This window comes from Lepisosteus platostomus, chromosome 22 (genome assembly GCF_059453375.1).
Source record: "Lepisosteus platostomus isolate fLepPlt1 chromosome 22, fLepPlt1.hap1, whole genome shotgun sequence".
Taxonomy (NCBI): Eukaryota; Metazoa; Chordata; class Actinopteri; order Semionotiformes; family Lepisosteidae; genus Lepisosteus; species Lepisosteus platostomus.
In genome coordinates this window covers 13,638,540-13,664,538 of record NC_142632.1, presented here as the reverse complement: position 1 = coordinate 13,664,538, position 25,999 = coordinate 13,638,540, and the positions used below count along the sequence as shown (strand labels likewise).

The window sequence follows — 25,999 nt, the reverse complement described above, 5'->3', positions numbered from 1 at the left end:
AAATCACGAGGGGTCTATTTCTATTCTGACAATTTCATTTAGCGATTATGTACTGGGAGGCATTAAAACATAAAAAAATGAGTATTGGAACCAATAGCATTTGTTATATATTTTTTTCCCTTTAGTATATCATTAATATTTAGTTTAAAAAAAATCAAATTTTATCTATTTGTTCTTGTTTACTTCTGTGAGCACGTCTCCGCTGACTTTTATATTAAGTGCACAAAAACACAGACTTGAAGAAAGAGTATTTTGTTTTATTACTGTTCACACTTCAATTTTATACCCAATCCATTTGAATGTGGAACAGCCGGTCTTGTCTTTACATCTCAGCTCACTGCAATGAGTATGAGAAAGTAGATAGAGGTCAGGTCTAGCCTGTCTCACTGTTGAACCACACATTGTAAGACACATCATAAGCTCCACAGTGACTTCAGGGAGGCGTGGCTGATATTGCCCATTTCTATTTGTTTGTTTTTAACAAAACCATCAAATTACAAATTGGCCTAAGAATTCCAAACCTGCCTTAGAAGAATCTTTATTTCATGTAAGACTGCTGTCTGTGTCCTTGTATCTCTCATGTGGTATGCTTCTATTTCTGCAGCCTTTAACTGCAGATCTTACAGTTGAGAACAGATGGAGAAAAGGTGTCTGTAATCATGTTTTTTAAAAGCTGTCTCCAGCATGCATGAACAGCATGGGGTTAATAAATGCAATAAGCTTTTGTAGATTGGCTGTGAATGGGAAGGTAATGAGATGACGCCCCCGACTCCACTACACAGGGATTAAGAAATAAGACAAACGAAGACAAAACACCTTGGTAAGTGATAAAGAATATCAAAAGAAAATAAAACCACTTGTTAGCCTTTTAAAACCAATCCAGTGTAGTGAAACGTAATCTGTCTCATTCAGGTGCTTTGTTTCTCTTTCACACAGCAATCTTCTGTCTTATTTCGCAAGCCATAAGGCTAACTAACATGAGACTACCCATTAGCTGGGAAAGACAGTGGACATTTAATAGAAATTCTCTATCGTCAGCCCCATCTGGCTGTCGACCAGGTGAGAAAAAAGCCAAGTAGTTACCTTGGGAGAATTCATTCAGGGCACAGTGCAAATACATCTTCCCGAAAATTTCATAGACCTGAGACCACTGTGAAATGGAACTGTAGAGTTACTTAACGTTACCAATACCACAGGAGGACAAGCCTGTAAGATAACCACATTTGCTGCAAACTGCAGTCTTCCTGTCTGAATACGACTGCCGCATTAAATAAAACAAAGCCACAGCATAGCTAGACATAATCACAGCCTGTCTGAGTTCATACCATGAAACAAGGCCCTGGTCTGACAGGGAATTACTGGTGTGTCAGGTTCATAAGATCATTTGAAAGATTATTTTCTATATATATACTGAATACAATTGCAGCATACAGAGTTAGAAAGCTGATTTTCTGGATGAGGAAAAGAGAACATCAGGCACATTTATTGCACTGAGAATAATACATTATAGCTGCTGAATGGTCTGCTGAGGCTACACATTGGTATTATTAATGATACCCTAATGATCTACTTATGGCAGGAAGCATCCTTTACATTAATATATTAGGACTCAAATGCTGCCATGTTAGGTAACCATTTAATTTTATTGCTTTAATACTTTGATCACCTTTTCTAAACACGGCACAGCACATTGGATATTTTTCCACATCCATCCATTTTCTAACTGCTTAATCCAAAGGGTCACAGGGGAGCTGGAGCCTATCCTTGCAAGCAACGGGCGCAAGGCAGGGCACACTCCGGGTGGGACGCCAGTCTCATAGGGCACACGCTGCACCAACGCAGATGCGCACGCACTCACACAGTGCCAGTTTTCCCGGAGGTCAGTTACCCCACCAGCATGTCTATGGGCAGTGCGCCGGAGGGAAACCCCCTCGAACGTGGGGAGAACATGCAGACTCCACCCAGACAGCACCCCAGGTCTAGAATAGAATCCAGGGCCCTAGTGCTGTGAGGGAGAAGCTCTGACAACTGTTTTTCCACATTGTTTCTTTAAAACAAAAAATGAATATAAATCTAAAAATAGGTTTGAAGAAACTCTGGGGAATAATTCCCAAATTTGCCGAATTGCTCTCACAACAATTTATTTCTGAGCCATGGCACACGTCTTTGATGTGTCGTTTGCCTTGTTCTCGTGGTGGCTGCATCAACACAGCTGGTTCCCCAGGTCCTGCTTTTCCTTCACAGGAAAATTTATTTCTCAGCCCAACAAGCTGCGTTTATAAAACAATCTCCACGCCTGGTTTGCCGGAGATTGTCCACCTGTAATTTGCTCCCCTAAGAACAGTTTTCACAAAGAGCAGTAGTTTACAAATCCACACACAAAAAAAAAGAACTCAAAAGGCAGAATAAACCATGGCTGAAATGCGCTCAGCACTCAACAAAAACAGTTCAGCCACTGGGAGAAATTATTTTCAAAGGTCTGCTTATTCTGTGGATAAAAAAGCGTGACAACTGATGGAAGGCAGCAGTACTTATTTTGAAAAAATAAACACTAAATGTAGGTAATGCGCTATACATGTCTTTGAAACATATGCACATGATTTATATCAAACAAGTACATATATATAATAAATAAGCATTTTTTTTCCTATTGGCAAAACAAGTCTTACCTACTGTGAAGGATAGTAATAGAATTCTGATGCAAACATCAGAGAAGACTTCTGTTCAGGGTACCGCCTTCTGAAGTACGGCAACAGGTTAAACAATTTGCACGCTTAAAGGAAGTAAGCTGCTAAAACACTTACATTATGAAACATCATACAGTAAGTGACAAGGGGAAAAATGTTACCTACAGGGTTGGAAACTTTCAGCCGAGCCTCGTTTGTCACACTGGAGATCCTTTGAAATGCTTTTCTTAGTCTCTTCCCTTCGTCCAGCCCAGAGCAGATGCCTGGCCGGACCTGTGGAAAGAGGTCACCTGGCAGAGATAGTGCACAATCGAAGGGGATCAGGTGCAGGTGTAGAAGTGCCCTGCAAGACCCCAGGGAATCCAGCGATTCTCCTTTTCTGTCCTTTAACATGTTGCACCCATCTCACTGAAAACGGGCATGAAAACGGGGGTGGTGCGGGATCAATCACCCAATCAATCATCATTTTATGAAACATCCTTTCCTGACTACCTCCAAACATCCCAGTTGTGTAGGGTGCTGCAGAAAGGGCAGCCAAGAGTAATTTAGCCGAAATACAGAAGCAGTGTGTAAAAGCTGTAAATAAAACAGGTACAGTGCCCTCTGTGTTTATTCATATCCCTGAAGGAATAGGAGCAATAAATATCAAATAACAAAAAGGTTTACTGACTGGATAACGTCTTTTGATTAAAAAATTCTGAAAACATTATACAGTAATCTTAATTGCATTACACAGAGAAGAATTGCATTTGTCCTAATTTATGTCTAGATAGGACAAGGTTCACATTTATTCACACTCCTGTATTTTGTAAATCTTCCTCTGGCAGGGATCAAACTAACTGTATGCCCCTGGCTCAATTTTAGTTTAATCTGTCCATAAGACATTGTCTCCATTGTAATTCCAACAATGTTGAGCTAGTTTGAGCTACACGTTTTTGTGGTGCACATACAGAAGAGGCTGCTACCTTGCAACCCAGCAATGATGCCCGCATTCATGCAGACTTTAAATGCCAGTTTTTCGACACTTTGTATCCTGAAGATGCCAGTGTGTATCGGAGATCTCCAGCTGTTGCCTTCAGATTAATGTTTGCCTCCCAAGCCACTAGTTTCGCTGGTTGTGGAGGCAAGATACACTTGCATCTTCTTCCTAGCAGGATTGCTCCAGTACGAGTAGCCTTCAATTTCTTAATAACTGACATGATTAATAATTGATGAGAAAGTGGTAGATACAGCTTTTTGTGGAATCTTTTGCAGCCATCCCCCAGCTTGTGGAGGTCAATGAGCATTTGTCCGCATTCTTTGAAGAGCTCTCTGACATTAAGTTTATAACAATGCATGCTGCAACTGAATTTTCTTTGTGTATTACCTCCTTTCATACCCCAGGGAAACAGAAAGCCTTCTGAGACCTCTGTATAGCTGTAGAGGCTTCCATTGCACTTTCAAAGAGCAGCATGTTATTGTAGATTTATTTCTGTTGATTTTTTAAAGGAATACTTAGTGGTGTGAATAAACGTGACCTTCTTGTTTTGCAGAATTCAATTATTTATGACTAATATGACTACGCTCTCTGCTATGCTATTATTATTACAGTATGACATTTCAGCATTTGTTAAGTGAGATAAAGTATACAATCCATAACTCATTCTGATTTTTTGTTCCTGTTTCACTGAGGGTATGAATAAATCTGGAGGGCATTGTACAATAAAACAGCACCATAACTGTGAGGTACTGTATGAAATGTATTTTCATGGGAGTCGAAGGTATCGGAGGATGCATTTATTTTCAAACATTAATCAAAGGTTACATCTAAGGACTCCTATTTAGAAAGCTCTATACAAACAGGGAGCTGGGTGGAGTTATGAGGATAAAATCATGATGACTATAAGAAAGGTACCATGCCAAGAAAGCCCAGCTCTCAAATCTGCATCTCATAAGCAAGTGAAAGCCTGAAGAGAGCCTTCTAAATCAGAGAATAAAGTAGGCGATAAAATGGAAATGGCCAAAGAGAGATATATTTTGAATTATCTTATGAGCCATCCAAGGCAAATAAATGTAATTTATTCACTTACATATCTGATGAATTATTCATTAGATCTACAGCACCAGCAGAGATTTTGGAATTCGTCACCACAAAAATTTGGAAAGTTCACACCAGCGCTATTCCTGCCTCAGAACAGTCTGTCTATTTGAAAGCCAGACAGCACAGGGAAACATTTGTTTATACTGCCCTGAGTGTGCAGGGCTGGAGTGACCAAAGTGTTCAGCAATCAATCTGTCCACAGAATGCAGGCTCATTGCGCTGCAGTAAAATGAATATGGAAATGTTCCTTGAGATAACACCTGTTCCAATGCTCTGTTATATAAATACTAAACACTAACCTGCTGAGTGAAACAGATGCATTACTCTGCTGTGTATTAAAGACAGCCTTAGGCTATTGGGAACAGAAACATAATGAAGAATATCACACATGTATAAGTGAATGACATTGTTTTTTTCAGGGCTTCTTTGGAAAACTCCATACATGTACTGTAATTTAACAGGGAATATAAAGTGCAGGAAACAGCAGCACCGAGGACCGAAGTGATGCATTCATCTACAAAACTGTTGCATAATATCAGAATCCAATTTGTTCCCAGATGGAGGATAGCAATCCTGAAAGAGCCATTGCTATACACACTAGTCCCAGTCTGAGTCTGCAGGGACAGATCCCAGAACATTTTGTCCCATAACTAGAAAATATAACGCTACCAAATAAGCCTGGCAGGGAACAGAGGCTTTTATTTTTAAAATAATCTGGCTTTACGACTTTATTTATTTCCACAAATGTGACAACATTCAATAGTTTGTTTCAATGGTGCACAAAATGGTGTAATACGCTAGCACAAGACATCCGTGTCTAGTGGTCTAGTTCAAGGCTTGTCTTTCGACATAATGAAATTCAATTTTAAACTTGCACTCTGGTGAGTTATTTTTCTCTGGAAAGGAGAAAAACAAACCCGTTCTTGTGTGTTTTGTTGACATATTGACATAAAGTGACATATTTCTTTGTTTTAAAGACAAGGGAAAAAAGTATTGCACAGAACACTAGAGGAGTGGAGGCTCTGAGAACTATTCTGCAGGTTGTGAATAGCATTACAGCTATGTGTTCATTGACAATTTGGTTTACAAATTAGATGGTGGCTGAGCTACTTCCATTTCCTATATCCTTGATCTGGTTTTATATTATCCAAATAACAGGAGAGGGAGGAGGAGCCATCATCATCTTTAATTTGACCAATTATATCAAACAGACAAGACGAAAGCAAGTCCATTACATATCACTGCAAATGTTTTGTGTGTGTGTGTGGGGGACAGAAATTTACATTCGTGTTATCTTATGTTTGAGGAAAAAACAAACGCATAAAAATGTAGGAGCACATTGTCTGCCTTGCTCTGCGCGGTGAGAATACATTTTGCAATACTACACATGGCACGAAACTCATATTAGTTACAAAACATTGTCATTTCTAATTGCATTTACCTTGAACTACTAAACAGATAAAAAGAAAGAGGCAGATAAGATGTCCATGCAAATATATGTTAAAAAGGAGAGATGCAAAAGATTAATGTGATCTCAGTGTCCTTAATCTATAATGGTCACCCCTTGCTATGTGCTGTGTAGATAGCAGAATTGTTGTAAGGCTAACAGAAAATAAGTTCACAGTGTAATATTTTAATTATAATTCAATGATTAATAAAAAAGGCAATTTCCTACTGTATATACAGTATAGCACTTCTTATTCCAACAGATCCCAAAGAATATTTATAATTAATATTGCTTAAAATAACGTTTATTTTAAAACCATCATATACAGTATATTATTACTATTACAAAGAAATCAAACCATGAAATATCAGCACTCCTTATTGCTTAAAATGTATTTTCCTAAAAAAATTTCAACTGCAATTTAAACAAATGTAACTATTGGTATGAGGAAAAAAATAATAATTTGATTAGCCTGTTGGTACAAAATATGTAGAGGGTTTGCTAACATTAAAAAAAGTATATGTGACACAAAGTGCCTTACTCTGTTCACTTCTACTTCACCCCAGGTGCAATATGGTAGCAAATTACAAATGACCCACACATGGTACAGAAGTAAAGACATCACAATGCCTGTTGACACTTTATGATATCATCTGTGACACAGAAAATGGCAATTAAACCCATCACATAGCATTGTAATTCTTAAGGGATAATAGACCATATATTTTAGTGAAATCCTGAATCTCCACCTAAAAAGCCATTCAGTCCCACTGAACTATTTGAACTACTAAAAGCTATGTGCTTTTACCATGACCCTGTGGTCTTAAATCTGCCAAATTAGCATTTGATGGGCATTTTATATAAGGTTTTCAACTCAAATAAAAGACATCAAGCCATTTCCATTTACATAAGACCTTTACGTTGATGTGTTGTAATTTATTTTGTGTCTGCCTTTCTCTTTTCTGCCCTTGCTTTGTATAACAACTTCATCTTTTGGAGGTATGACTCACAGTGCAGTAAGCAAGCGCCAATCCTCTTTGGAATTCAAATTGACTGCAAAAAAGCCAAGCAACTGCTATACCACTCATGTTTCATATAAAGCCACCTCTGAGCGATTCACAGACTGGGGGAAGTCATCAATAAACGTCAATGATACTCACTCCTAAATAATCTGACACTAGCTGCAAATAATTAAAAAAGGGAAAAATCAAGATTTTGCTTTTTTTGATTCTGATTACTTTCTAGACAAGCCCATTTGAATGTTTTGGGAAAACTGTATCGAACAGCACTGAATGAAATTTCCATGTTTTAAAACATTTTTCACAGTCAGTGATTCATCTCAGAGAGGTCCGTACCCAGCATTCATCAAAGCTGTTTCCTGCAGAGAAACGAGAAATATCATCAGCCCTGTGAAAAGATACAGAAATTATTTAACCCTCTAAAGCCCAGCATTCTCCTTGGTAAAAAAACTCATTTTATTGTAAATGCACTGCAAATTAAACAGAATTTTGGGATGATTTAAGGAAACTAGTTTGCATTACAGGAAACTATGTCACTGATCTTCCTTAAGTGAATATTTGACATTTTAGATAAACTAATGAGGTCTTGATAAGAAATTTGTGCTTTGTTCTTTTTATTTCATTCTGAAAATCGCAGAGTGAACCAATCCATTCTCATGATGCATTTAGAGAGATTTTGATTGAATGACACATAATTAATGACATGGGCACAGAGGCACGCTGCCTGAAACTTCATTTCTCTCTCTCCTTCCTTCCTTCATTCTTTCTCCTCCATGGGACTGGCCTGAAAGTTTCTGTACTTTTTTAGGTTGTTCCTCTCTCTATCTTTGTTCAGCCTACCAAGGTTTAGTAAAGACAAAACCTCGCATATAAATTCCCTAAATTAAATTTGTGGTTTGACTTTTCTTTTCAACAACAAGAGCTACATTTCCACAACTGATTAGTCTCCTTTTGTTAGCATGTGCTGCATGCTAGAGTTAGCAATTTCTTTCAGCGCTGAAACACTTATCCTGAAGTCAAACGAGTGCTCGTTTCTGCTGGGATTACAACCCACTAGAGCTCCAGACCATTTCTCTTTGAGCAAGAACAAAAAAAACTCACTTGCAGGGATGAAAAATGACAAAAGACCAAGAGTAATGCAGGAACGAAATCTTCAGAGACAGACAGATTCCTTTTAGCCAAGAAAGAAAATCGCAAACAATAACATAACCTGTTCAGAGAATATTTATTTGCCCTGGTTTAAGGCAGCTAAGCAAAATATTTTCAACATAACGGCAGCATTGTATTAACTTGAAATTGCATCCTTGATGTAGAAATATGGAGGAGTTATTAAGGAAAACCTTAAATGACACAAATTCTACAGTGCAGTAGTCATTCATAAAACTGAACTGTCAGGAGGCTAACAATATTTGTGTACACACTAGCTCAGAAAGAAAATCAAACTTTATTACAGCGGTAGTGTTGGAAAGAAAGCAGCAAATCACCCAGGAAACAGCTCCTGAATAGTTAAAGGTTAGCAAATTTATCTTTGAAACAGATGTTTCTTAGAATAGGGAATCAGAAGCACTGTTTGATAAATACAGCAGAAAAGCTGTTATCACTTGTCATTCTAAAGGGTTATTAGTAATTTATTTGGCTGATGCTTTTATTCAAAGCGAAATATATTTATACTTATTTATGCAGGTGGTCATTTAATGGGATCAATTTCAGTGAAGTACTTGGCTTAAGGGTAAAAAAGTTGTATTTGGACCTATAAGCTTACAGTTCAGAGTCTTAACCAGTCCTTCACACTAAAATGCTTCCTAAACTTAAGCACTGAGCCTGTGAAATTCTCACTCTCTTTAATAAAATGAGCAATTGCAATATGATTTAAAACAGAAAAAAATATGAAAATGCAAGTCTTATTTGGAAAACTACAGTTTTAGTTCACAAGCGTGAAATGGAATTGTGAATTTCGATTTTTGGAAAATTTTGAAAAATATGGCAAAATTCATGTCCAGTGCTTTATCCTTTTCATGTGTGAGCATGATCTAAATTCATGCAACCTATTCCTTAGTATATTTTGAACAGTCTATTTATATTTATACAGTAAGCATGACTTGACTACTTGTGGTAACCGAGATAAGAAAACTGGTTCGTAAGAAACACAGTAATTTGATACGTACAGTTTTCTAGACTTATATCTAGGTATGAAAGACATTGTATTTTTCTGTTTTGTGCACTTAAATGGGGGCTTTTCACAAAGAAATCAAAAACACTAGTTTAATTAATTAAACACCTTCGGATGAGATTTCATATAAGGAGAACACCTGAAAACTGATAATACACAGAAGCTATTCCACAGATACCTTAATGAAAATCACTGTGAACAGTAATTTGCAATCAAACTAAATAAAAAAAAGCCTCAATTTGATATCCCATGATCTAAGCAGTATGTACCAATGCTAATGCCCAAAATGTGCTGTGTTTTTGTTGAAGAAGAGTTTATGCATTGGGGGCTTCTGCTTATTTCCCATCTTCACAACAGACATGTTGGTGTCATAATAAAGGTGGCCTGTAAGAGCTCATTCATAGCAGCAATTTTTCAAAATGACAAGATAAATCTGTGAGAAAAACACAATGCATTAAACACAACCCCTGCACTATTTATTTTAAAGTGAGGCTCTCCATTTCAATAATAAAGTTTATCTTTCTGTCTGTGCTGCTGCTAGATTTAATATAGGTTTTTGCCACAGATTCTAGACTATGAAATAGCTATTATTCAGTCAGTCTTGCACTCTAGCGGTTTTGTCAAACCATTCCTTCAAAAAAAACATCTGAAAGTTCTGGTCTATCACTCTTACAAGTAATGCAATATGATTTTGAGAATATTGGCGTTTTTAAAAGATACAGCCCAACAGAAAAGACTCAGCAAAAATGATATTTGTAAAAAAATTGCAAAAGACTACTCTTCACCTAATCAGTGGTGATTGGTCTATGAATATTGTGCTTCCTGTCTGTAATTATGTCATGTGGAACAATCCTTTGGCATAAATTACGTAAACTTTGACAGCAAAGAAGAAATGCATTATTTAAATAATTTCTGCTTCACTGCTAATACATTATGCATTTCATTTCCTTTAACCAAAGACTCAAAACGACACTTTGAATGATTATGCGGTAACTTCTAAGCATATTGTTCTGTAGAACTTTTCTTTTTGATTTTTTAAAAAACAATTAAAATCTGCTTTCAAATCAGTTTTGTTGACTACTTCCAGCATCAGTTCCTTACTGTTCATACTAAAAAGGCAGCTAGATACGCAAGTGATTACGGATATGATATTTGGAACAGTTTATTGTTGATGTAAAATCAAAGCTCTGTAAACTACCCAAATGATCTCTGCTGTAACCTAAAGTATGGTTTTCATAGACTTTGTCAATGTCTTTGAGAATTCTGAAAACATGAATCAGGTTGTTTCAAAAGCCACGAAAGTTCATGAGAGTCCCTCTTTAAGGATCAGTGGAAAATGGGAAATTTGATCTTTCAGACACAAATGGCCTTTTGTACTCAAAATGAGTGTAATTTGCAGTATACTTTAGCACCATACACCTGTGCAGATACATTCTTATTATTCGGGGTTTCACAGCCAGTGGTTTTTTGGCACAGGAGTAATTACCTGTCTCTATGATCAACTACTTGATTAGTCAGAAGAAACACACAAGATGTCTTTGGAGCGTGTTTCAAAATACCGAGTTCTGCGAGATAGGAAGCCAGGCAGAAATAAGGGAACAAGGACAGGCACAAGCTTAACTATTATTTTTTGCACTCCCACAAAAAAAAAAAACATTTACAAAAGGAGGGTCAGGAAAGTAGTATAAGGCCATTAAATAATAACTTGTTTTTAGTGTCGCTAATAAATTCCATTTTTAATGTTTTATCCTGGGTCAGATGTATAGCGTATACGACAGTGAAACATGAAGCAGGGGACACAAAGGGGGAACTCCAAGAGGCGCTTACCACTCTGAAAACAGGAGGTACTTCTTTGGCGGAGTTGTGCGAGTATGAAACACACTACAAAGACGTATTACCCTGAGGTTTTTCAAGAAATGGCTGAATTAATTACCAACTGAGAAGAATAAACAAACATGATATATGGGCTGGGTGGCCTCTCATTTGTAACTGTACATATTTTCTTATGTTTCAACACTGTTAAGTACAGCACTATAAAAAGTCCAACAGTATTCTTAAATTACGACACTTACACAAAGTGCCTTTATTCTCAAGGATATATTGCTAGACAGCCCATCCTTCCAAACTGAGGGGGCAACAAGCAGAAACAGGTTAGGGTTGCCACTGTGAAGCCAACTTGACTTTGAAAGATCTGCAAAAGTCTCTGTTTACGATGGGAGTCATATCCCAGTCCCTACACAAAGCTGGCCTGTGTGGGTGAGTGGCAGAAAAGAAGTCATTACTGAAAGAGGTACACCTTATTTACCGTCACTGAAGAAGACTCAAGATAGACTGCACACATGGCTAAAAGCGAATGGCCAGACATGACAAAAACTAAACTATTTTGGTCTAAAGCAAAGTTAATGGTGGTGGCAACATCATGATGTGAGGATGCTTTTCATCAGTAGGGACAGGAAAGGCTTAATTCAGGGAAGGAATAAACCGAAATTCACTGTATTCTCAACATGCAACTTTAACAGCCGCTTATGAAGCACAGGTAACAAAGGCACCTACAAAAATCAGCCACCAACAAGAGAGCTATTTGAATCTTTGATGATGAAAAAATAATCAATGTTTAATATTTTGACACTGCCGAACTTTGTTTTCTGTCTTTCCTTTTGGTGCAGAGAATGTATCTGTCTTCGTACAAATACATTACAACATATACATTAAATAAATACATAAATATAATCAAAAAATACATACAAAAAAGGCATGAAATCCCACACAGACAGGTCTTTAAGAAACACTACAATACTCACCATCAGTGCATAAAAAGTATTTCCCATCGCCTCCTCATAAAACTGCTCCTCTCGCTGGTACTCTTCACTGCTGCACCCCTGCTTCCTAATTTTGCGATTCAAGCGCTGTAGCACCAGCTGGGAAATTTCTTTTCCTGGCTTCTTCGACTGTGTTTTCAGGAACTTCTTCTTACTGTGCACAGTCAGAAGGTTATCAATCACCTGTTTGGTACAAAAAGATACTTGACTTGCTAACCCTTGAGTTGCTAACCCTATTACTAGCCACACTCAAAGCATACACTGTTTGCAATAACGCATCTTGTTATTTTTCATTAAGAATTTATAATTACCAAAACTGTTTTATTTTAAATTGTAATTCTATTTTTTGTTCTGCTGTTGTGACTAAACTATAAAAAGCATGGAGCTGACACTTCTGACTTCACTTATCAGAATTGAATGTTTCATAAATAATTCAGGTATATTCATGGTAGACTTGTATCATAGAAAGCACAGTGTTTTATGAGAATTTTTAATGACACAATACTTTAGGACATTCAGCCTTGATTGCATTCAATAAGACTGTGCTCTCTCATGTTCACATTGACGTTTTAGTATTGATCAGGTCAGACAACTCATCCCACCCCAGATCTTTCTATTTCAGCTCTCAGCATGAAAGACCTACAGCTATGAATAGTCCTGGTAAAAGAAAACCTTAAAGCTGTCTGTTTTCAAACAGAGCAGTCAGTTAGGTAACTAGGGAGACAAGCGTGGAAAAAAACTGCAGGTCTCAGCTCCCACTGCACTGAGGGCCTTAGCAAAATTATCTAATACCTGAAAAACAATAAAATGTCTGATAAACTAAGATTATATTTTGCACCCTTTACTTTAAGCGATATTTTTACATTATAACTTATGCGATGGACATAAGCTTACTTATATGTCCAATTTAAATACCCTGCTGACATCTTACATTTTCTTCATTATTATAGAATCCTAGTTAAATTTACAGCTCAATCTAAGAATTTAAAATAACCAGAACAATAATGATTAATTGCTCTCTCCTTGCTAAATCTGCACAAACGTTTTCCAGTACATGTAAAAAAAAAATAACACTCATGGATTCAATGAAGGTTTTGCTGTCACGGGCAAGTCACATTTTTTTTTAAAAAAGCAACGGAATTCAAGGTATTACAGAGTATTGAAGGCTTCGTCCTATATAAAAACACATAAAATCAAAAACAGTGCCATACAGAAAGGAAAGGTGATAGTGAATTTTAACAATTTCATGCATATTTCAACTTTGCACAACAGTCACTTATTCATAATTACTGTATATTACTGAATGCATTTAAGCATTGAGGGGAAATCAAACAGACCCTATAGGTATGAGGCCTTTTTCTACAGCTGAATATGTTTTCAGTCAGTCAATCATAAAATATCGCAGCTTTGTACAGAAATGTAGACTTCAGGGAAGCATTCTTTACCATATTCCTGGCATCATAATATAAGCTTAATAATGTAATGCTTACTGTAATGCTGTTAGTATAGTTACACATCACATCGTAATAATGTGTGTAAAACATTCACATTTAATGTCTTCTAAAAATACTATATATGCACCATGCAAATGGCTATAATATTGTGTCTTAATTGTTGTAGCACTGCTGAAAGAAACATGTGGTCTGAAATGTTTTCTCTAGCATAACGACAACATCCCAGCAGTGTTTGGTAATGATATTGCAATGTTTTGCGTCAACTGGGTGGCGCTGGAATCATCACAGCCGCAATTTGTGTTTCCCACAAAAAAAAAACAGAGAGCCAGAACTAAAAATGGCACAAGCCGGAGAAAAAATGAGTTCCAGTAAGAACGGCAAGAGCAGCAGATTTCCAAAGTACACGAAGGAAAGAAAAATATAATAAAAAGCATAAGAGGGAGGTAAAATAGAAGAGAAATCCATTAAAATGACATTTAAGAGCAATACCCTTTAAGGAGGCTACCCATATCATCGACTGGTCTCATAAAGATTCCTAATGCCTGCTCTTCAACATCCTTGCATGTGACATTGCTTTATGACTTTATGAGTCATGACAGAGGGGATGGAAGATAGATGTCAGGGATACAGGGCCTACTGCTTTAATCAGTTCCTGTGGATTTTATGGTGAAGTAGAAGTGTCTGTGCATCGGTGCTTACAGGCAAATCATGGCGTTCATCGTCAAAATAGTGTCCATCCCAAACTTCGGCTACCACACTCCCATAGTTTTTCTGCAGCTTCAGTTTCTTGTTTTTCAGGCTGCGTGAGATGGCATCTTTCAAAGGAAGGGATATCACAGCCCCAAGAAATCCCTGGTGAAAAAAAAGACAAATGAGGTACTTTTTATGTAGTTCATTAAGCAGATTTTTATATTTCACACCTCCCCAGAGTTTTTATTAAATGTTATTACAGTACAAGAAGGGCTGTTTTAATTTATATAGTCACAACAGCCCTAGTTAATTTCTTAATTTTAAAGAACTTTGTTCTTTTTAAACAAGAGTGGTGTTAATAATCTCTCTCAATGTCAAAAAAGTACTAAGAGGTCCATATAATAATATATTGTAATAAAACAGGATGTGCATGAAAGGCCTTATTACACAGAACAATCATCAGATAATGTGTCACACAATTTTAATGTTGTGAAGTATTTACATATTGAAAAGCCAGATTACATTCATAAATGGATTGTTTAAATGACAATAATTTAACATCAGTCTTACATCAATAGGAGACAGAAAATACAAGAGGTAATTTAAAAAGACTACATATGTGGCTAAAAGGCTTAAATACGCATTGCTTATGTACTGTATATACACTTACTGCTTTCTCTATAGAACTATAATTCTAGGACACCATCCAACAATGACCTGTAAATATCCCAAATCTATTTTTAAAGTAAAACAGAAGTTGAATTACAAACCATAAAAAATGCTTCACATAATTTTGCATTGACTTTGATGTGTGCCAAGATGTTTTGTAAAGCATGTGTTTAAACGTGCAAAACAAACCAACATACAATTCCAAAGGGTGGTTTTCAAGTGAGGTCCTTAAACACTTTTATCATTGAAAATTAAAAACAAAATCCCTATACATTTGAACTATGAAACTCACTACCATATTTTCAACTTGTTTGCCAAGAACAAAAAGTGTTCAACTAGAAGGTGTGGCCACTGTATTTAATATGTGCAACTGTGTTTTTTTTCTATTTATTTTCATTAACAAGAACACACAACAGGAAAAAAACAGTAACCATAGTTTGTAATTGTTAAAGGTATCCTCTTTAAAAATATTTCAATAAAGAAAAGCAACTGCTATCATTTCTCATGCATACACCAAGTGGCTGTTACTGAAGTTATGGTTTTAAAATTAAAACTTGGCGATATGAAGAAGTAACGTATACCAACAAAAATCCCATTAAAAAAACCCTGGCACAATAACTTAACACCCACATTGCTTCCAGTAGAGTCAGAGTTTGCTCCTACATTTTCATGCCAAGCTTTTTTGCATTACAGGAGCTTGTGCACCTTGGTGCAGATGGCTGCAAGCAAAATTATAGCTACTGGTCAAGGACAGACAGTGTCACCCTCCTAATTAATACCTGATTTGACGTTAAGATCAGAAAATGTATTGCTGTCCTACATATGACAGGTCACATGATATTTTAGTAGTCGCAGAAGAGCAGTTAGCTCTTTTATAGCTTAGCAGCTGGCACAGTTTGCTTGTCCATCCCGATAGGTGATCCCACTGTTTACAGTTTTGTCTCGGAATAAAACGGTAGTCTCAAATAAGTGTGTTACCAAACACTTCTCTCCTGATCTGTTGGACAAATGCAACATATCTCACATCAAATATGTGCTCTATTCTTTGTTTTGTACCAAAAAACACATTTAGGCATCTTAAAAGAGGAATTAACATGAATCATATACTTGCAGTGTAACTTAATAGAACACAGTTACTGTTTTTCATTGTTTTGCAATGTAAGCTGAGCAAAAGAAGCACTCACACCATCAGGATTTCCTTGGAAAATGGGCACGTGGTGAATCCCACTCCAGACATAAGGACTGCAGCAAAATAAAAACACAAGAAAACAAAACTAATTCCCTACTGAGGAACAAAAATGCACTTTTTTGGAAACAGCTAGTCAGACAATAAAACACTGCAGATTGCATTTAACAGCATGTTCTAATAAAAGAGACATTACTTACTGTGCAGACAATACTGTATATGTTTTTACCCACTGAGGCTGGATCACTGTCCAAACAAGCACATGAAATGCTGGGACTTCCAAAGAAAAAAACTTTATAATTGTAGGTGACCTATCATGAAGATAGCTCTGTTCATTTTATTTGTGCTATTAGCTTATCTTAATCACTTTACTATCTGTTAAAAATAAATATTATAGGAATTTCAATTATGAATATCACTTCTGAATAATCTTCAGTACACTAGCAGTTTAAATGAAAGAGCAGAATAATTCTATTCAGTAAAGATCCTTCTCATTAAAAACATGAACACAATTTAATGTGGTTAGAAAGCTTTCTCATTAAAATAAATTTGAAATATAGAGAAGCTAAACAATTTTCTAGCATAATAGTTACAATTGTAGAGGAATGGCCTATATAATGAAAAGTGAAGGAAAAAAGTTCTAATAACTAAATTACTGTGCATGACCTGGCTCAACTGCATACTCAGAGGAGTGGTTGGTTTATTGAAAAAGACAGTAATGATTTTTACTAAGATGGTTGTGCTATTAAGAAATTTGTTGACTATGCTTTGTCTTCAATGACATATCTTGCAGGCTTTTTCACATATTGTAAAGCTGCAGGCTATGTCCATGGCAGTGCTGGGTTTCTCATCACTTCCTACTGTATATATTGTTTCTATATGGGCCTGGATAAGTCGATTGGATGTCCTGGCTGAGGTTCAGTATGGCACGATTCTTTCTGTTCATCTCAAAGCCAAGAACACCAGACCACTTAAATACATTCATACGGAAAATACACAATTCCATGCTTGTGGATCAAAATGAAGATTACAGCCAACACTTTCTGATGTATCCAGTACATACTGTATTAGATACACACGTTTTTGTAAGCATTTTGTAAGCAGTTAGTTCGGTGCTTTTGGAAATATAACAAACATATATGCTTAGCATCTAAATTCTTTTTCTCAGCGATGACTCCCAAATTCTTATCACACATTAGGCATGAAAAATGTGTCTAAACAACAGATAAAAACTCAATCATAGGAGACTGGTATACTAGTCTTGTCTTGTCTATCTTAATCAGCCCACTTTTTGTTTTTGTGTTTCTTTTTGGTGATAGCTTTTTTATATGTATTCTCTTTTCTATTCTTTAAACAAAACAATGTTAAATTCAAGTTTTAAAATTGTTAAAGGATTGGTAAAAATAATTATCTTATGAGACTTATATTGCTTTGAACCCTTTTCCCTTTTAGAATCTGTCAATTGACGACTTCAATGTATGGGACAACTTCCATTTTTTATCAAACCACCTCACCTACTGTATATATGTTCTCTCTCTGTGTGGATTTTTTCCTTCTGATTAAACATTAAATGAAAACAGTGAAAGCGATTTTTTACAAAGAATTATGAGCCAGATTTACGGACATTAATGACTCTACAGCAAGTGGGCAATGAAATAATAGTTTTCTCTTCATTTAAAAGGATAGTCTTAAGTGTTCTGTGAAAGACAAGATAGATCTTTTCAATAATTTTCAATGATTAGTGCAAAATATTTTTGGTACGGCAACATCCACAAAACACTTTATGCTTCCAAAGGATCTGTGGGTTTCCTTTGTGTTCAGACAATGGCTGTTAATTGCTTTGCAAGTGTAAGACTACACTGTTATTTATATAAAGTATATAACAACGCTCATCCCCCTACCCATCAAACAGTGGGACCACGGCCCAGCCCAGCTGTGACTTGGAGTCGAGCTTCAGGTGCTCCCCACTGAGGGCACTCACTGTCCCACACCTCTGGCCAGAGGGGTCTGCCCTGTAAACAGCATGGAGAGCGAACAGCTGGACCAGCAGGACTGTGTGGGGATCATGGTATGGGTGTAGAACCTGTGGGAGAATAGAAGAAGGGCAATACATGCATATAGATGTATATGTTCAGGTTGGTAGCTGCGTCAGCATGCGTAGGCTGCAAAGGAACAAGTAATAGGTTTATTCCATGCTGAAAAAAAGAAGAAAGAGAACACAACATTTTGGCCGTGGAGCCTTCTTCACACCTGAAGAAGGCTCCACAGCTGAAACGTTGTGTTCTCTTTCTTCTTTTTTTCAGCATGGAATAAACCTATTACTTGTTCCTATAGATGTATATATCCACTAAACTGTATATGGTGGCTAGCAATTTTCTGCTGGTCGGAATTTCTGCATGTATTAAAACAAAAGCCAGCCATAACATTTCCGGCTACTGGCTTTTGTGAACCACAATAAAATAATGCTTTATTTCTATGGTTTCTAACCACTGCTTGTCTGCAATAACTCATTTAGAAGGAACACAAATGACCATTTTTTCCTGTAGAAACTAAATGTAGTGCTTCCCAAAAAACAATGTGAAGGTAGTGCTTACAACACAATGCTGTCAATTTTCAGAAGAAATATTCTGCTTTACATGCTATATAAATAACAGTACTACACAGATGAAAAACTCTGGCTCAGCTGTTATTAAATATGTTTCTAAAATAAATCCAGAGTTTAAACCTTACTGTAGGAACAAGAAATGGACTTAAAATCATTTTGAGCCCCACAAGACTAAGTAAATAAATACAATTTAATAAAACAATGTGCACGTCCTGTACATTTGCGATGTCAGAAAAGCTTACAAAGGATGGCTTTTAATAGAGCTACACAAGAAACTGCACTTTCATGGGCAAAGTAAAGTCTGCAAGAAGAACACTGATCAGTGCAAATGCATTGAGAAGAAGCATTTCAAGGGGTGTGATCACAGGCTGTTCAATTACAGAACCCTTATACATTCAATTATAGAGAGAATGTATGAGTGCACCATCCCAAACTCAAAGGACAGGGGATATAGGCACAATTCCTTTCAGGCAACTTAGTCACGTGCCCTTGGCCAGGCTTATCATGCATGCTTATTCAGAAGTGAATTCAGAAGGGCTCTGGAGGACTCTACAATCTCATCACAATGAGTGTGTGTGCTCATTTTTAAATGGCCATTATCTGTGTGAAGAGTAACGTGGAAAAGCAGAGCTTGTCTGATTTAATTGTGACCATATGTTCCAAGGAGTGAGAGAACACTCTACAGGCATCCTACACTCGTCTCACCCAGGCATCTAACAACCTCTTATCATGTTTTTTTTAACAACATACTGTATGAACGCCAAACAGGAGATACAATTCAGTAGGGACTCCTCACATACAGATATACTGCACTCTAAATGAAATTAAAGAGCACATCCCTAACTCCCTTCCTTGAAAATGCAGACTTCTAAAGACTTCCACAGAGATACAGCAAGATGGAACTGCAAGACACACGTCTGTTATTTTCAACTGGGCCATTTCAACATGCTCATTCAGTCAGCTGAGCTCTTGCGCTGGCTCTCAGACAGTACTCTGCACCTTCTGTAGCACCTTGAGACTGGGATCCACAAGACTAAAGGTTTGAATCGCATGTGTAATCACTCCTTATTGTGGGTAGGATTAGGTGGATCAAAAACATCAAAGTAATCTTTTTAAGATTAAAACACAATGATGTGGCTCCAAAGTTGAATTCTATATCCAACTTGTAGGTTCTGAATTTACATAAACAGCTATTCTTAAGATTATTAAACCAGGCCCAAGAAACTATTGCGTTGGTTCAAGAATTCATTCTACAAGTGAAGTGTGAATACACAGCCAGACTACTAATTAAATGCATATTTACGAAAAATAATTACTATTCTGGTGAGTGTCTCTAGTGCTCGTCCTGCTTTCGAGAGTTACAGCATACCTTTAGCTTAAAAAAAAGACCCATTCATTGAACAAAAGGGCTTCACAGTCTTAAAAAAGCTTGCTGTGCTGTAGTCTATAATTATTGCATAATGAGCTCTATTTCTTTTCCATTAATTAACTAAAGCAGTATAACAGATTTGTCTCCCACATAACAGACATCAAACGTTACCAGGTAAAAGAGACAAAGCATTCTTCGCACTGTGTCTTCCTCACAAAGGGGTGACCAAAAAGTACACTGACACGTCACATCTAGTCATGACTCACAAACTGTTTTATACTGCGTAAAAGAACATGAATCATGTTCCAGATAATCATTTTGTAAAAAAAACAAGGAAAAACAACTCTTATCTCACCGAGACATCATCCTGTATGCCTAAAAAGTACAAGGGCTAAATTAATAGGTTAATATTGGTGAGACACAGAACTTAATGAGGGCTAGCAAAAGTCTCAACAAAAAGGAAAAGGAGAAATGAGCATTTCATCAATTCAGCTGAACTTCTGAATCTGTGGATCTGTGGGTTCAAGATAGCTTGAACTATCTCAAGATAGCTTTTCAAGATAGAAAAGATAACTTTTACATCCTTATCATCCTTGCACACTAAAAATAATGATAAATGAAAAAAATGCAACAATCAATTAATGAACATGAGTTAGACACTACATTTTGCCTTTAAAGAAGTCAAAACTAACTTTAGTGTGAGAAAAATTGGTTTTGAAGATTGCTGCAGTGTACAAGTTCAGATGGCTTCATTGCACTTGAAGATATTAAGGAATTGCACATCAATTTCGGACTATTCAAAGTAGAAGAAAAAATAATTTAATGTCCTCCCAACCCAAGTGTAATATACCTTCTAGTTTTGCAAACCACAATTAATACTTTTTAAGTGATTATGGAATTAAGACAAAAATATTCACCTGCACACACATTTTAGATGTAGTCTGAAATCATAACAATTTGGAACATTTAGTGATGTTAATGCAGTTGTAATTTTCAGACAGCATGCATGCGCATTGCTATTATATGCTGAAATAATATTTGTCAGGAGGTCTCTTGTTCAACAAGCGTCAGAAATAACCCATGTGCAAATATAAAAACCACACATAGACAGGAGGCTAAATTAGGTTACAGGGAGAAGTGAATGAAATTCGAGTTAAAAAGGCTCGGAGGCAACCCATCAATGTCACCTGTCAGCTGTGTTCCAATTACAAACAGGGCTAAGCAATGAGCAAATCAATTAAGACCTGAACCGGAGAGCAACGAACCTTGTTTCATAATTTACTCAGATTTGCAGGGACTTTTAATTCAATTACGGCAATAACTAAGGATAAGTTTAAAGTGCGATTAAGTAATAGAAAAAGAAACCCTATAATGATGAAGGGTTAGGTATACCCACTGCGGATTGGTCAGTCCACCGGGGGCACCGCTGAAGACTGGTGAAATCACGGCGCAAAGTCACAAACTTCTCTTCACCCCCCCAGCCCTGCGGCAGCTCAGCAAGGTGCAAACTTTCTGCTCCCTTCAGGATTCTGGCAAAAGCATTGACATAGAGGCCACCGGCTGACAGGACAGAGATAACATGAAGACAATATTATCAAGACACTGATCTCCTCATTTATCATTGATTCCTGTTGAGACAACGCAGCTACTGTATTAAAAAAAACATTGTATCCGATTTTGGATTCACAATGTACAGTTGTACTTTGCAAAGGTGTCAATGAACATACTACACATTTTTTTAACAGCATAGACTAAGAGAGAAAACAGATCCAGCTAGAGCACAAGGCAAACTGAATAGAAGATTTTTTAATGATTAAACATGTGCACCCATACTAAATGAAAATATTTGCAGAATAACTAGAAGATTTTTCCAGGAAAGACCAAAGTATGTTAATGTACTGTATTACTGCTTCAAAATTAACAAATCATTTTTTTTAAATAATGAGATGAAATTACTGTATATACAAAGTTATCCTACAATTTAAGAAAGAACACAAATGCATATACAACCAAACTACATTGAGAACAAAATTAGAAAGCTGTGCACAACTGCTCACAACATGAATCATAGAAAAGCACCATTAAAAAAACAGTGGTGTATTTGGTGTAAATATCAAAAAAGTATTTCTTTCCAAATCTTATTATTTTAGTGGATAAGCAAGGCCAAAAGCAGTCAGTGCACAAAACCAGTGAAGAAAGATAAATACCTCCAGGGTTCAAAATAAATTTGAAAACCTAATTTATTTTGGCCTTGCCTGTGGAGAGTCTTTTGTGTATTATGCCCATGGGAGTGAAGCTGCCTCCCTAAAGTGTAAAAAGACGCTGCCTCTTGATGAGTAAGCATGTTTTTAAATACAAACTGAAAAGACTCCTTCTCTTGATTGTGAGGGTGTTTGCTGGATATTTATATTAATGTGCTTTCATGATATTACACTGTGTACTTTCAATTGAGTCTCTCTTATCTTTCCTGTTCTGCGAGATGGTGTGAGTATAATATTTTATTTACACTGTCACTGCCTGCCAGGACACCCTTCCAAGTCTCAGTTTCATCTTCTATGCAGTACATGCTTTCAATAGAATTTTAAATGACTTAAACCGGTTACATACTCATTACAGTTCTTAGCATCAATCAGTACAGAGATTTGACAGAAAAATATTCGACAAAAAATTGCGGCAAATTTCTGAGTGCCAAATTAAGAAAATACAAACCATCTGTATTTAAGTGGTGCTGTGGCACTTTGTATCATTTTCCCTGGGCTCAGACATCAATGAAAACATCTATGCATAAAATCTGTGCATGAAAAAGCAGGCAGGTGCAATGCTATGCAAAATTGAAGGGTTATTTGTATCTAGCAGGGTGCACCTTATTAAATGAAAAATTACGCTCTTGCTAGGGACATATTAGAGAGCTTGGGGTGCGGTGCTAAAATTAGAAACAAGCACTTAGAAAAATAAATAAGAGGGATTAAAAATTAAATTTTTAATATTAGAAAAATTCAGGGCAAGCAATGTGTTGCATTCTAATTCCAGTTAGGAATGACAGTGAAATGTATCTAAACTGGATGATTGGATTTGGACTCTGAAGAAGACGAAGAAAACAACAAATAATATCAGTCTATTTTTACTCCACAAATAATTACAGTAATAAATAATTTACTGGCAAAACAGGCCAGGTAACCAACTTATTGATAACTAAATGTATTTATATCAAGTGACATTAGGTAGTAACCATTTAATTCCCAGACAGACAGGTAGTCTTTGGCAAGGGTAGGAAAGAAGCTGAGGTGAAAGACTCCCTTTTTACCATTCATATTCTGCATTTTTGGAATCCCTCCATGTCAAAAATCTAATCACATTCCCCTGGGTCATGTTACTATCCAGATCTACTAAAGGAACATTGTTGCTAATTGTCTGTGATTCAAGAACACCAAAATATCACTTTAAATCTGGAAAGACTATCGGGGGCAAAATATCAGGATGGGGACCTGATACAAGTATTTAAAACCCTCTTAAGGCAAAGTCAACCCCATGGGCGTCTTCAGAATCAAGAGTGAAGCACAAATCTGAGGACACAGGTGAAAGGTGTTGGCAAGTACATTTAGTGAGCATGAAAAGGAGGTTTTTTTTTTTTACACAGAGGGCTGTAAAAGTCCGGAACAAGCTATGCTGTCATAACTGATTGCCGGGTTTCTTGCAAGAAACAGCTGGCTGGGAACCTCAAAACAAGTAGCTGGCTTACAGGAAACAAGCAAGGTGGGTCAAAAGGCCTCCTCTCTTCAGTAACCTTCCTTATGTTCTTATGGGATTAATCACATCTCAGAAAAAGTGAAACGAAGGATGACAGTTAAAGAAAATGCCTACAAATGCACAAGGAAAATGTTCAGATTATTCGTGTTTTAATAGTGCAGAAACGATAGGCTGCAAATAGTTTAAAAACAAGTGTTTCCCCTTTAACAATATAATAGATGTGAAAACCAATAAAGCAGATTTCATTAGAATGCTTGAAATGTTACATACCAGGCAGCCCGAACGCCTGTGTGATGCGAATACGGATGCCAGCTTGCTGGTGATAGCGCACCATATGGTGTATACTAAGGTGTGTGGGGGGGTGCTGAGGTGGTAGCTGCTTTCGGGCATCCAGTCTCTCCTCGTACCAGGCCAGCCACAGCTCAGATGGAACTGAAGCGCCAGAACAGAGAGGAAGAAAAGCACAGCCGACATGATGAATAAATTTAGACGGAACGTCACATCACTGTATGCTGCCCGTCATGGTCTCCCGAGCCCCACTGCTGAACATCGGGATAATTTGCTGCAGTAATTAAACAAAACAGATCACAACAGTGACTAATCAGATGCAGTCTCACCGAGTGCATCAGTACAATTGAAGAAAAAAAATGATTTAAGGACAAAGCAAAAACTTATGCAAAGATGACAAAACATCTTTTGACAGTGCGTGACAAAACAATGCTTCCAGTATTCTGCAATAAAAAACGATTTATTGTTATTGTTCTTTATTATTATAGTTCCCGGTGTTGCAAGCAATAATTATTGGTGTTGGATAACTAGCAACAATAGTTTAAACAGCGGCAGTATTGATTCCTAAAATTTAGAACATGATTATTAAGTAACATTTATTCAGGTGACATTAAGGAATAAATGTTGACAGGTGACAAAAGGAATACATTTTTTTGAAAAATAATAATGTTTTTCTATACACGATTGACATCATGTTCATATCTATTAAAAAGGTCAATTGTATGTTACCTCGGACAACTGCCTATTAGCAGCGTTAGTTAAAAAATAAGATGTATGAAACCAGCTTCCATTTGTACCGTTCCATGAACACAGGTAATCAGCTACATTCCCCACATGTTCTTTACCATTAGCGTGTTCTTTGTTTTCCAGCTGTTGCATCATTTCCTTGACAGTTTTTGGGAAGTCTCTGTTCCTCTGGAATGTGGAGATAATGCCCAGCTCTGATTTATTGGGCTTGGCTCGGTCTGTGAGGTAGAAGCCACTCAGATAGCTTGGAGTGGGTTTTAAATCCTAAAGGGAAGGAGAGTTGAACAGATATTGAGATACACCATTTAGTTTTATGTTGCGGACTGTCATTGCAGTGGTTGGTTAGCCCTTGCTTGAGGAGAAATTTCTGAAACAGAAACGAGGGAAGGGCAAAACCACTAAGCTTGTGTGGAGAGATATGACTAAAAGCTCCCTTACTGCGAGAAAAAAACCAACGGTGGTTTACCATACAGTATTAGGTTCAATACATTAAAACTGCTTATCCTGCTGAGGGCCGGGGCAAGCCAGAGCTTACTGTGTAAGCACAGGGGGGAAACTGGGTCCATATCTGTTCTTCCCCTGGATGTGATGACAGCCTATTGCTGGGCTTTCGAGAAAGGGAAATGTATAATTGCCGATCGCGTCTTTGGGGGTTGGGAGTCAACTTGTACGCTTGGAAAAATGTGGAGAACATGCACACTCCACATAGACAGATACCCAAGGCCATGAATTGAATCCAGGATCCTGAGGTTTAGTTATTAAGCTGTGTACATTAAATGCGCAGTTACAAAACACTGGAGTGTACCGTGTAGATTGAAAATTCCATCCATTGTTCTCCAGATGCATGGCAACATTAATCATCTATTAGAAACTAATGCAACAGCATAAACAAATTGTAGTTTATAAATGTGACACATGTAGCATATCTGAAGTAGTTTATTAAAGTGATCACAGAGTTAAAAGAGACACAAAATATGGATCTCATCAACTAGAAAGAAGCTTGTGACCTAGTGAGCTGACTT

At 36.9% G+C, this 25,999-nt stretch overlaps 1 protein-coding gene across 5 annotated transcripts in view; it reads right to left on the bottom strand.

Annotated features, from left to right (window-relative positions):
• Positions 1–5,934: 5,934 nt before the first annotated feature.
• LOC148643549 (uncharacterized) overlaps positions 5,935–25,999 on the bottom strand; it is a 38,534-nt gene continuing 18,469 nt past the window's right edge. For 3 of the 5 annotated variants that reach the window (XM_088616343.1, XM_088616345.1, XM_088616344.1), the window contains 8 exons: positions 25,076–25,241; positions 24,213–24,374; positions 21,592–21,755; positions 18,123–18,304; positions 16,220–16,277; positions 14,376–14,528; positions 12,205–12,405; positions 5,935–7,592 (listed from right to left, as the gene is read on the bottom strand). In XM_088616343.1, the coding sequence (XP_088472469.1) occupies positions 7,554–7,592; positions 12,205–12,405; positions 14,376–14,528; positions 16,220–16,277; positions 18,123–18,304; positions 21,592–21,755; positions 24,213–24,374; positions 25,076–25,241 (1,125 nt within the window). In that variant the 3' untranslated portion in view covers positions 5,935–7,553. Of the gene's footprint in view, positions 7,593–12,204; positions 12,406–14,375; positions 14,529–16,219; positions 16,278–18,122; positions 18,305–21,591; positions 21,756–24,212; positions 24,375–25,075; positions 25,242–25,999 lie in introns of those variants that run through there. The other 2 variants (XM_088616346.1, XM_088616347.1) reach the window with 2 other exon arrangements.